At 38.7% G+C, this 12,361-nt stretch overlaps 1 protein-coding gene across 4 annotated transcripts in view; it reads left to right on the plus strand.

Moving 5' to 3' along the window:
• lmln (leishmanolysin-like (metallopeptidase M8 family)) overlaps positions 1-12,361 on the plus strand; it is a 31,255-nt gene that overhangs the window by 15,738 nt on the left and 3,156 nt on the right. Inside the window, exons 12-17 of one of the 4 annotated variants that reach the window (XM_007909107.2) lie at positions 679-789; positions 1,205-1,337; positions 2,823-2,982; positions 3,226-3,356; positions 3,883-4,093; positions 9,803-10,868. In XM_007909107.2, the coding sequence (XP_007907298.1) occupies positions 679-789; positions 1,205-1,337; positions 2,823-2,982; positions 3,226-3,356; positions 3,883-4,093; positions 9,803-9,903 (847 nt within the window). In that variant the 3' untranslated portion in view covers positions 9,904-10,868. Of the gene's footprint in view, positions 1-678; positions 790-1,204; positions 1,338-2,822; positions 2,983-3,225; positions 3,357-3,629; positions 3,743-3,882; positions 4,094-9,802; positions 10,869-12,361 lie in introns of those variants that run through there. The other 3 variants (XM_007909109.1, XM_007909110.1, XM_007909111.1) reach the window with 3 other exon arrangements.

Consider the following 12,361-nt stretch of genomic DNA (forward strand, 5'->3'; position numbering starts at 1 on the left):
ACAAGCCCAGCATAGAATACAAAAATACAGCATAAAATACAAAATTCATTAATTTAAAACGAAGGAGTGAATGACATCACTGTGGTGCACAGAATTAATTAATTTAAAACTAATTAATTTTCAAGCAAGGAATACAAGGCAGTGGGAAATAAAGCACAAAACTTCACCAGGGTATACCCAAAGCAATGGAATGGTGGAGCGGGAAATACAGGCTATAAAGAAAATGTGGAAGAAGACAGTCAACACAGTTCTTTTTAATGTGAACATTTCCCCTCTTGTTCTCCCCAGTTATAAATATTTTTCCTCTTCACATCCGAATTGAAATACAGTAATTACACTTTTCAGTAAAATCCTGTGAATCTATGTAAGTGCTTTTACTTGTTTCAATGTTGTTATAAAGCACTATATCAAATTCAAAGTTATTATTACTGTTGTCAATCAAAAACTCTTCCTACAAGCTTTGATTCTAACTCATCCTTTTCAGGACATCATGATTACAGAACCACTTATAACTCTCATTCTCAATTTTCTTATACAACTTTCAAGTAGTGCCAAATATAATGAAAACTGTAGCATTATTTTCTGAGTTACCTTCTGACAGATAAAAAAATGAATGTACTGTATTCATCAATCTTGATACTATTGCAAGTAACATTTCTATTCCTCTCATCCCTGCAGTTGGTACAAAGCTGATTATAGCATGGCAGAGAAACTAGAATGGGGTGAAGGCATGGGCTGTGACTTCGTAATGAAGAGTTGCAAGTTTTGGATCGATCAACAAAGACAAAAGTAAGATGGACTATGTTCTTTTTCTTAAAAAGACAGTGCCTCTATTACCTATCAGTTCCTTGAAAGTAGTGAGGTGTTTAATTATTAATCAAATTAATTGATACATTTTGTTTAAGGAGAAAATGGATGAAATAGCTATCTTAATTTGGTGAGAGAATGAGGTGCAATTTCTGCATATATTGGAGCTCACATTATTGTATGTTTCAGCTACTCTTTTAATTTCACAATTCTCAGTTGAAACTTTTCTGACCGCACTTAGGTGAGACATTGCAAATAAAAACCAAAAAAAAACAGTTAACAAAGATAGATTTAATGTGTTCAGCCATCTTTTCTCACTATTAAAAAAAAGTACTAAAAATGTTGGTCTTTTGAAAATGTAACCAAATTGTGGTAGTAATGATTCTTTTATTTTCAGGAATCGAAATGTAACCCCATATTGTGACACATTGAGAACAACACCATTGCAGTTGACATGTCGGCAAGACCAAAGGGCTGTGGCAGTGTGTAATTTACAAAAGTACTCAAAACATCTGCCAGCAGATTATCAGGTATATAATTATAAGCACTTTTAAGGTTGTCTACCAATGGAGTCGTCATTTTCTTTCATATAAGTGCTTGAACATAATAATAATAATCTTGCATTTGATATAGCGGTTTTCATGTCTTCTAGACGTCTCAAAGCGCTTCGCAGAATATGCTGTAAAGTGAAATGACTGTAAATTTGTGGGCGAAAAGCAGCAGCCAATTGTGCACAGCAGTGTCCCACAAACTGTCGTGGATTGAAAATGACCAATTTATTATTGTTTTTTGTTTTGGAGGGATTATTAGGCGTGTAGAGTAAGGAAACTTGCCCAAGGTTATAAACATGAAACAATACTGCTTCCTTATTATTTGCCAAATTTGTTTCGATAAAGATTTTTATTTCATGGCACATAGTGGAGTCCTGTAGCTTAGTTGGTAGAGCACTCGCCTCACAAGCAATAGTCCCTGGGTTCGATTCAACAACAACAACTTGCATTTATATAGCGCCCTTGACGTGGGGTAGCGTACTGGGCAGGGTGAAATGTTGGGCAAGTTTCCTTATTCTATACGCCTCTATTCACCTAGCAGTAAGTAGGAACCCGGTTATTAGTGATTGGCAGATCAGATTCTGGGGGTAATAATCCCTTAAAAAAATTCCAAAAAAGAATTAATAATTTGGTCACTCAATCTACGACTCTCTGTGAGACACTGCTGTGCGTAACTGGCTTCTGCGTTTCACGCAAAAAAAAACATCAATTCACTTTACAATATATTCTATGAAGTGCTTGAAGACGTCCAGAAGATGTGATCAGCCACTATATCAATTATTATTAGATTATTTACATAAATGGCATGGTTGTAGAAGTGTGAAAATCAAAATTTGACTATCTAAATAGAGATTAGGGCCCTTAATATAAATAAAGTCGTCTCCGTACAGAATTATCAGTGAAAGATAGTTCACATACAATACAAATTTAATTTTACATAGAGGCTTTCACTTTGGAAGGACATCACAAAGCACCACATAACACTACAGATTATTGAGGGACCTGGCATATCTTCTGTATCTCAGTTGTTGCAATTTTCCTATCACTTTGAGTTTTTTTTATGTCTGTGCTACTCCACTGTTTCCCAAACAAGCCCCTTGGGGTTAATATTGCTGCTGATGGTCAGTTACACAGGTATGGGGAAAGGACAGTCTTTTGCAAATATGATATTTAGGCCTCAGTGAAGTTGTATAATTATGTTTAAAAATGCGATAGTTTTCTACGTTCTAATGGTTGATTTTTATCATGAACTATAAAAAATTGGTTCTTGTTCCATTATTTATGCCCACATTGTACTTCATCACATTTGTCATTCTTTGTTTTGTTTACTTCTCATTTTAACAATATATACACCTCAATAATCGAATCCTCAGTATGCAAAAAAAAATTCTCAGTACTTGAACTTTCATTATCAAAACTAAATTGTTGTATTCTGTACTAAAGGTTTGTATTTCTGTTCTGCAGTATTTTGACTACCTTGATGGTATTCCATTCCGAGACCTGGAGTACTACGGTGGATCAGTGGAGATAGCTGACTACTGTCCTTTCAGTCAAGAGTTTAGCTGGCATCTAAGTGGAGAATTTCAGCGTGGCTCTGATTGCAGAATTTCTGAAAATCAACCAGGTCAGTTATTTAACACTGTGCCTAGTAATCTGGGTCATGGTGAAATAGACACTTTTGTAAACTTTGTATGATTTAGGAGGAAGAGGAGCTTTGACCTGGTTCAGGAACAGTATAAACATTCCATATATTTTTGTATGTTTTATACAAGAAGTACCACTAAAGTTATTCATTTTATAAAGTCATATCAGCTGCACTTCCTGCCCACAGTGCTCATTCACAAACTGAAATTAAATTTGATTTCAGAATCTTTGCGAAACTATGGTGCTGAAGAATATGGACCAGATTCTGTCTGCCTGGTTCAGAAGTCTCCATTTCTTATGCAGCAGTGTAACAGGAGACAAAGCCATCCAGACTGGGGCAGTGGATGTTATAAGGTGAGTTGAGGAAAGATTTTCTTTGAAGCTAATTATTCAACTAATTATGGATACTCGCATAGAGTATCCTTCAGAATATTTTTTTTGTAATTATATAAAAATTAGGGTATTTTGTAGGGTTTCTTTGTAAATTATTCTAACGATCATAAACTAATTTAAATGGTATTTCCAATTAAATGTAATTTTATCTTGTTTTATGTTGTTATTTTAATACTTCTAATTCTTTCAATGGGTATATATTTTTTTACATCAATGTACATCTTCATCTTGTAGAGTGATGGGAACTGACAAGAGAATAGAAATGGCAGAAGTTCATTTCCCAATTTTGATTTCCCTGATCTATACGTGCTCAAATATCAAACATACTAGTGAAGATAAAACAACAAAAGGGAAGGGAAAAACAAAATAAATTGTTTTAGTGGTTTGACTTTTTTTTAATGAACATTTGGAATGCAATATGAAACCGCCTATTGTAATTTGCTGAGGACAAATTAATTCATTAAAATACTTTTATTTTGTTGTCTAGATTTCCTGTTCAGCTGAAGGACTAATGATTTGGATAACTGACCAGTCTTATTTATGCAGTCAAGTTGGACAAGTCATATCAGTTAATGTTAAGATGAATGACTGGGTGTACACGGGAAAGCTTGTATGCCCATCTTGTTTTAATTTCTGCAGTTCCTGTCCACCGGAACATGATCTACCACCAAGAAATAAAACCAGGATGATTCCTATAGGTAATTCATTTTAATATTCTGCATCTTTCTTTGAAATGAGTTTGCACCAAATACAGGTATAAAAAGGCTATGGCTGATTAATTATATTTTGAACTTTAATTTAAAATTTGAGTTTAATTGAAGAATACCTTGTCTATGTATTACATTTTATAAGGTATTTTTATTTTGTAGATATAGTTTTAGTTTTTTCAAACTCGAGAGCATAAATGAACAGTCAAGGCTCATAGTGCAGTACATAAACAAGATTTTTTAAAAAAGACAGGAGAGAAGACAAGGTAAATCGATTAGAAGTGGTTAGTGACGGCAAGCTTGGGTTTTTAAAAACCTATATATTGTTAGGTTGAGACAAGCATCTGGGAAATAGTGTGTGCTAGGCTTAAGGCTGTGGAAAAGAACGTGTAGGTAGCTTGCTTAGAGTATGATGAACAAGACAATAATTTATTTTTGGAATTTGGTAAGTGAAAATCTCACAATTTTACCTTGTCCACAGAACTGAATAACATGCATAACATTCTCCAGAATATATCAATTAATGTAAATTTGTAATGTAATGTTCCTCGTACCTGCCATTCACTAGGGAGGTCTCAAACCTACACTTGTCATATGTCAAATGATCAATTAGTGATTATCCTCCTCGGGTGGGAGGTAAGCGAGGTCTCCTTGGAGCTGAACTCGCTCCAAGGTGACCTATTCAGTGATGGAATGTCAGAATCGAGCCCATCCTCTGTGGAGGTTTCGGTAATCCAGTTCCTGAACCAAGCAGGTCCACAGTACTCCAGGGCCCTGCTGATGACAGTGCCGAGGAGTTCTGTGGACCCGCTTGGCTCAGAAACTACCACCCTGGCTCACTGGCAGGACTAGGAATGGAAGATCAGTCACCGGGGGCAGGGAGTCTTCCCACTCAGCTCCATTAATCATGCAAGCCAAAGTCCTAACGGGTAGGGTGGCCCTAGCTGGACAAGCAGTGGGAATGCTTGACAGACTGTGATTTCATGGCAAACTATGCAGTTTTACCTGGTTAGACTACAGCACTATCCCAACGCACATTCACGGGTCCCCAAAGCTTGGCTTTTGTCAACCTGAGCCTAATACTCTCCAGAATTAGATACAAGCAGGATGCTTCCCTCCTGGGAGGGAGTGCATATTCCATTACAATAAATATCTCTGGAATTTCCATGTATAGGTAGGATGCATTGAAATCTGTTTGGTTTGGATAGTGTTAAGCATGGTATTGGGTTTCCGCATGTGTCAGACACCTAGCTGACCAAAGAAAAAAAGATGTAAGGAAACGACAACACAGAAGGCCATTCAACCCATTGTGCCTGTGCAACTCTTTGAAAGAACAATTCATTTGGTTTCATTTACCTGCCTTTTCTCCATATCCCCTCAAATTATTCATTTTTTAAAAAATGTGAGTTTAGTTACCTCTTGAAAATTAATATGGATCCTGCCCTAGCCACAGCCACATACATGGGTATGGCACATCCTAATAACCTTCTATGTTTAAAAAAACTTGCAAGGATTATTTAGGATTATTATACTCTTAACAACAACAATTCTTGCATTTGATATAGCAGCTTATCACATCTTCAAGACGTTTCAAAGCGCTTCACAGAATATACTGTAAAGTGAACTGTGAAATTGGGTTCAAGCGTTTGTCAGAAACCACACCAAGGATATTATTAAAACGTTTTATTAGCAATTGTAAAACCACACAAGTGTAAGCATCACATTACATCGACGCATTATCATTACTCGTCGCACTTAAATGACTACAAAAGCACTATCTTAACAAGAAACACTCAATACTAAAATTCTAAACATATATAAAAAAATTATGTGATATATGAAATGTGCCTAAATAATCTCTAACTGTTTTGTATATATGTTGGGTGCGTGTTTTAGTAAGTAGGAGAGATACTACCAAGCAGGCAAGAAATCATGACAAAGTTTTAAGGCTGGCACAAAAGTTAAACACAGTCTCTGTCTTGCTTCTAGCTGTAAATGTCTCTTGGTGGTCCACTCCGGCAAGAGCTGGACTTGTCCTCTTTCTCTCAAAGGCACTCTTCTTCCTCTCCATTGAGGTTCGTTCCCTTCCTCTCCTCAGAGGCTCACAGAGGCTCCTCAGAGACTCTCCCGAGGCTCTTCTCGAGGCTCTCTTTGAAATCTCCTCCCGCGACTCTTCTCTTTTCTTCTACAAACTAGTTCCCTTTGAAATCGTTTTGACCAGTTCACAAAGTTCTCACAGGTGGGACTGGCTTCTGATCCTTTAGGTCGCTCCCTTTGGGGTGGAGCATTACTGCTGTTGCACTTCTGAGGGCAGGTCTGTGCCCAATGCCCAAACTCACCACAAACATGACAGGGTGAGTTGCTTGGATTTCTGCCGGTACTGTCAGGGACACCAGCTCTGTTTTCCCCTGGCTTTCTGCCCTGCTTTCGTCCCTGGTCATTATACCGCGAGATCCACGTATTATACCCAGATTTTGGTCCTTCTACATAGCAAACCTCCTTTCTCCCCTCTGATCGTGATACCTGGTCTGAAGGTTTCTGACAGCCTTCCCATGCTTTAACTACCATTGAGAAAAGCTGGTTCCAATAATCCTCGGCTGTCACTATCATCCCTAGTTTAGCCTGGACTTTTGGGTGCAGTTTCTCCAAGAATCTTTGTTTATAACCTGCCTGTGGGGATCAGCATGGATACCGTTTACCTGGGATAACTCGAAAAGCACGGAGAATTGCCTATCGAACACGATCAGGTGCTCTCTTAAATCCTGTACAGCATTAACAAATTCCTGATCAGTATCAAACTGATTAATCCCTAACACCTGTTCTATCTACTCACTCACATACATTGCGCTCTTTCCCATTTTAAACACATCGGTAAGGAGCCTTTCCTGTAGTTTGGGGTTGATGGCTTTTAACAACACCCTGACCTGCTTGAAACTGTCTAGCTCGGGGTGTCGCTACACAAAAGCAGTCCACTCTCGGCTAAAAGTCAAGGGATGTTTTCCCGGGGATATTCTCCCTAGCTGTTTAGCCAGAGTGCTGCTGTCTGGCTGATAAAGGCGTGGTCTGGCAGAGGGGAACTCGTGGAGTGAGAATCGGACTATTTCCATTGCTCTGTCTTTGACGGGGAAGTGGTGTCGGGGAGTATCGGCTTTGGGATTCTGGGCGTGATAAGGCTTCGGAAGCGGAAGAGCAAGGGGACAGAGACCGTGCCCATCGACCTCCTACCTCATCCGAGACTGGTACAAAGCAAGGTGAAACTAGATCAGAACATCGGGCTCCAAGTTGGAGGGTAGATTGAACTGTGCAGGGGTCAGAAAGGGATTAGGGCAGGGGCGTTTATTGGGGGGTGACGTCTTGCTCAGGAAGGCTACGTTTCCTTGGTTTTGGCTGGGGGGGCTACCTTAGTCGACTCGTTCATGGGTTCGGTCTCGGGGAGCGGGGTGATTGCTACTGTTACCTCCTCCCTTGGGGTCAAAGGTTCGACTATCTGATCGCTCCGGGGTGCCGTTTTGATCATTGGATTGGTGGCAGCCGTCGCGATCTGGATAGCTGATACCAACGTCCTTTTCCAACCTAGTGCTGTCTGTAATTCAGCTATTTGTTTGGCGCACTCTGTGTGATCAGCAGCCCAATCTACCTCTTGTCTATGTTTCTCCATTTCTTCTCTTAATGCTCCCCGTGCATCTTCTAACTGGTGCTGACTTTCCTTAAACACGACCTCGAGTTCCGTTAACCGTTTCGCACTTTAAAATGCATTCTGACCCTGCTGTGCTGACGTGGTTACTAGATGTTGCTGCTAACGGTGCCAGTTAAATGGAAAATTTGCTTTACCTATTCACCATTCGTAGTTTGATGGTCATTGATTGGTTCAAGAAATACGCCTCTTGGTACTCTAACTGTTTGAGGGACTCCCTAATTATCTTTTTTAATTCCATATTCCTGCTATCTGCTCCGTTTTTATCAATGACCATGGCACAGTAAATTGCATATCGCAACACTTGCTCGGCTTGCTTTTCTGAGCGAATTGTTGTGACACCCAAACTTGATATGTCATCAAGCCAATCAACAGTTCCCTTTAGCGGATCTGCATGATTCTCCATGTTCTCATACAATACTTCTAACCCCGCATGGAGTACCTGTTTCCCTATGTTGTCAATATAGGTATCTAACATAGTTGGCCCTTCCTTTCCTAACATCTTGTTAGTCTTAATCCCCATCGTCTTCACTTATATTTTTGTGTGTATATATGTGACTTGAGTATGATTTGGTCAAACACTTGAGGTCCCTTTTGTTCGTACAGACAGTATTGCCGTATTGGCCCTTAGTCTCGTGACCAAGACTCTTGTCTGTCCCTTTGTGGTCGCTAAATTTGTGAAATTGGGTTCAAGCGTTTGTCAGAAACCACACCAAGGATATTATTAAAATGTTTTATTAGTAATTATAAAGCCACACAAGCATAAGCATCACATTACACCTGACGCATTATCATTACTCATTGCACTTAAATCACTACAAAAGCACGATCTTAACAAGATACACTCGATACTAAAATTCTAAACATATATAAAAAAATTATGTGATATATGAAATGTGCCTAAATAATCTCTAACTGTTTTGTATATATGTTGGGTGCGTGTTTTAGTAAGTAGGAGAGATACTACCAAGCAGGCAGAAAATCATGACGAAGTTCTAAGACTGGCATAAAAGTTAAACACTGTCTCTGGCTTGCTTCTGGCTACAAATGTCTCTGCTTGCCTCTAGCTGCAAACCCCTCTTGGTGGTCCACTCCAGCAAGGGCTAAATTTGTCCTCTTTGCGGTCCATTCCGGCAAGAGCTGGACTTGTCCTCTTTCCCTCAAAGGCACTCTTCTTTCTCTCTGTTGAGGTTCATTCCCTTCCTCTCCTCAGACCCTCCACTGAGGCTCCTCAGAGACTCTTGAGGCTCTTCCGAGTCTCCTCCCGCGACGTTTCTCATCTTCTACAAACTAGTTTTGGCTATTGATTTTTATACCCTTTCTCATACCCCTTTTTCTCCGTTCTATCTCTTTTCCAAAGACTTCTTTCTCACACTCTCTGCACTTTCCCAGGCATTCTTTACCTATCTTCAAGTTGTTTCTCCTTGTACCACTAGTAGTAGCTTCTGCAAGAGAACAATACTCCTCCTATTCCATCTTATCTAGCCTGACCAAACCACCTGACTCCATGTCCCTGAAGTTTCAGTCCTCCTTTCTAACTGTGTCCGTGTGACCTGCTCACTTTAAGCTTTTTCTCAGTTTTAATCCCTTCTCCAGCTGGTCCAATTATCCCAGATTCCTATCTCTCCTGCCCATAGGACACATGCCCTTGTAAGTGCACATGGCCTACCATCCATCCTCTAGATACAGCTATCCTTATCTTCTCTGGCCTTGGGTCACATTCCAGTGTACTCCTCCTGGCTCGGTGCCTCTTTACTAGAACTGTGTGTGTGTGTGTGCCACATGGTAGTATTTGTTTAATTTATTTTACTTAATTCATCTATTCACTACATGATCAATATTATTGATTTTTATACTATGATCCCAACTATAATCCTAACTATTACAGAATTGACTGTATATTTTGTGGGTAACAGAGTAATGTATCTATCTATGAAATATTGGTTAATAATAGTTAATTTCCTGCAGGAAATTTTGGTGAATAATGGCTTTTTGAACTCTTTCAGATCCCTGCTCCAGCTCATCAGGACTGGTGGTTACTCTTTGGTTGTTAGTGGCTAACGTCCTCCCTCTGGTGGCAGGATTTTTCCTCTGCGTATGGAACTAGTTACACTGTCCCACTGAGTAGCATAATAAGGTTGCACTGTTTGGACTAAAACACTGCAAGAGTACAGTACCCTTCTGAAGAAAGATACCAAGTGCTATTACCAAAAAGACTGAAGTCTTGTCTTGGACAAAGGAACAAAGCATGGATTGACCTTGTTACTTTTAGTTAATGAAACATTGTAAGAAATCATAAGTCAAAATGAAGAGGGTGCTGTTTTTGGTACTGAGCAAAAATGAACTACCTCTTTTAATACCATGTGGCAGAATAAACTAAATGTAATCTCTTCCGTGGCTGCAAAAACTCTAATATTCTGCAAATTCTCAGTGGATTTTAGCATTTGAATATTTTAAAACATAGGCACTAATGATTTGCACAGATGGTTTAATGGTCTTCAGTAGTGTGTCAATCCCACTTGATTACTTGCACTTCTGCTGCTTGCATTCTTTTCCTGTTTGCCTCTCAAAGGAACAAGCATTGCCTAGGTAATCTTGTTAATAATTGATTGAAATGCTAGAAAAATGATTCTAGTACTAACATCACAACTGTAAATCTAGATTTATTGCTTGAAGTACAGGAAGATATACTGTTGCTTATAATAAGGAGCATTGCTCCTTTCTCCATCACTATCTTGGCACTACAACAATTCTGGAAGCTGCAGTTTCACATTCTTGTGCAGTTATAAAGCAATGCATAGTAAACAATGTCCTCAGCAACAGACTCCATAACCTGGAGAGCAACAGAATCTGGTAGGAACTGCTATTTGAGGGTACATGACGCTATTTGAAAGAAAGTTACCTATTAAATATTTATTTGAGTTGGTACTAAACTTTTTTTTAAATAAACCAGTCAATCTTTTGTAACCATAAATTAAAGCACTCTTAAAATTAGCTTATCTGTTATCACTTAAATCTAATTGAATTTCTTCATAAAACTACAATGATTATTAATTTCCAATTATAATAATAATAATAATCCTTGCATTTGATATAGCGCTTTTCACGTCAGGAGGACGTCCCAAAGCGCTTCACAGAACACACTGTAAAGTGAATTGACTGTATATTTGTGGGCGAACGCGGCAGCCAATTGCGCACAGCAATGTCCCACAAACAGTCGTAGATTGAAAATGACCAATTTAATTATTGTTTTTGGTTTTTTGGAGGGATTATTATTAGGCGTGTGGAGTAAGGAAACTTGCCCAAGGTTTCGCCCTCTGCCTGGAATTGAACTCAGGTCTCTCGCTTGCAAAGCGAGTGCTCTAACCACTGAGCTACAGGACTCCACAAATTATTAATCTTGTCTGTGTGGGCAGCTTGTAGCGATTTGTGCAATACATAAATTATTTGACATTTATCAGACAATTCCAAAAGTATTAATCTCAGATAGAGTGCGTGGACATAGAACTTAGAACTGCTACTTACCATGTTCTTTCAATATCTTGTGTGTGATCCATCCGGCGCCACACCAAGAATCACAAGATGATGAAGGGGAGCAAATACTTTTTTGAGAAAAAAGTGACCATAGCTTTACCCTGAGGCTATGCATCCTGTTCTTAAGCTTTTGGCCAGAGGAGGGAATGGTTCTTCTCGAGTTTTGTGGGAAGAAATACAGTATGTGGATGTTAATCTGACTGTTCAAGAGCTACATGAATTATGTAAAGGAAAGCTTTCATATGAATTGGAATGTTTGAGTGGTTTTGAATATTGCTCTAAATGTGATCAACTTTTCTCAGTTTATATAAATGTTTACCAATCTTTATCTTCACTGTTGTAGCTTTCACAAGAATTGAGAACATTAATCTAAATGCTTTTAATACTTTTAGTTGTTGGCAACAATAAATTCCAGTGCTTGGAAACTAAGAATTGAATAGGAAACATGATTTCCAGGTGGAGCATGTTTTGTTATGAAGATCATATCCATTTGCTTTCACTTTGATTGACTGGGTCTTATCAGCCAAGTTGATGATGAGAAATGTCACTTAAAATGCCCTCTTACTTCATGGAACAGAAATGTATCAGTCATCCTGTTGTGAGACATAAAAATGAAAGCCAGGCTCCTTAACATTGGACATTTCTGCAATTTATTTGGTAGATACAGCAAAAATGCAAATTTTAAATGATTACTGAAGGCATTTATTTGATATTCCTTCTACTAGGTTACTGTTCCATGGGTAGCCTCTGAAATATTGGCCAAGTAACCTGTAGTTATTTGTGAGGCTTGACTAACATTTTGGTAGGTTATCAATCTTCAAAGGTCACCATTAGCCCTGCCGAGTGAGTTGATGGTTACACAAACACTTTTGAAATAAGAATCACTAGATAGCGATGAGGAATAAGAACTCTGACTTTTTTAACCCCTTTCCCTCACACAAACTTCTGCATATCTTAAAAACTAACTCAGCATAAGCCAGTGACCTTAAATGAGTGACCTTCTGGTCTGTATATTTTAGTGCTGAACCAGA

This window comes from Callorhinchus milii, unplaced genomic scaffold (assembly GCF_018977255.1).
Source record: "Callorhinchus milii isolate IMCB2004 unplaced genomic scaffold, IMCB_Cmil_1.0 Scaffold6, whole genome shotgun sequence".
Lineage (NCBI taxonomy): Eukaryota > Metazoa > Chordata > Chondrichthyes > Chimaeriformes > Callorhinchidae > Callorhinchus > Callorhinchus milii.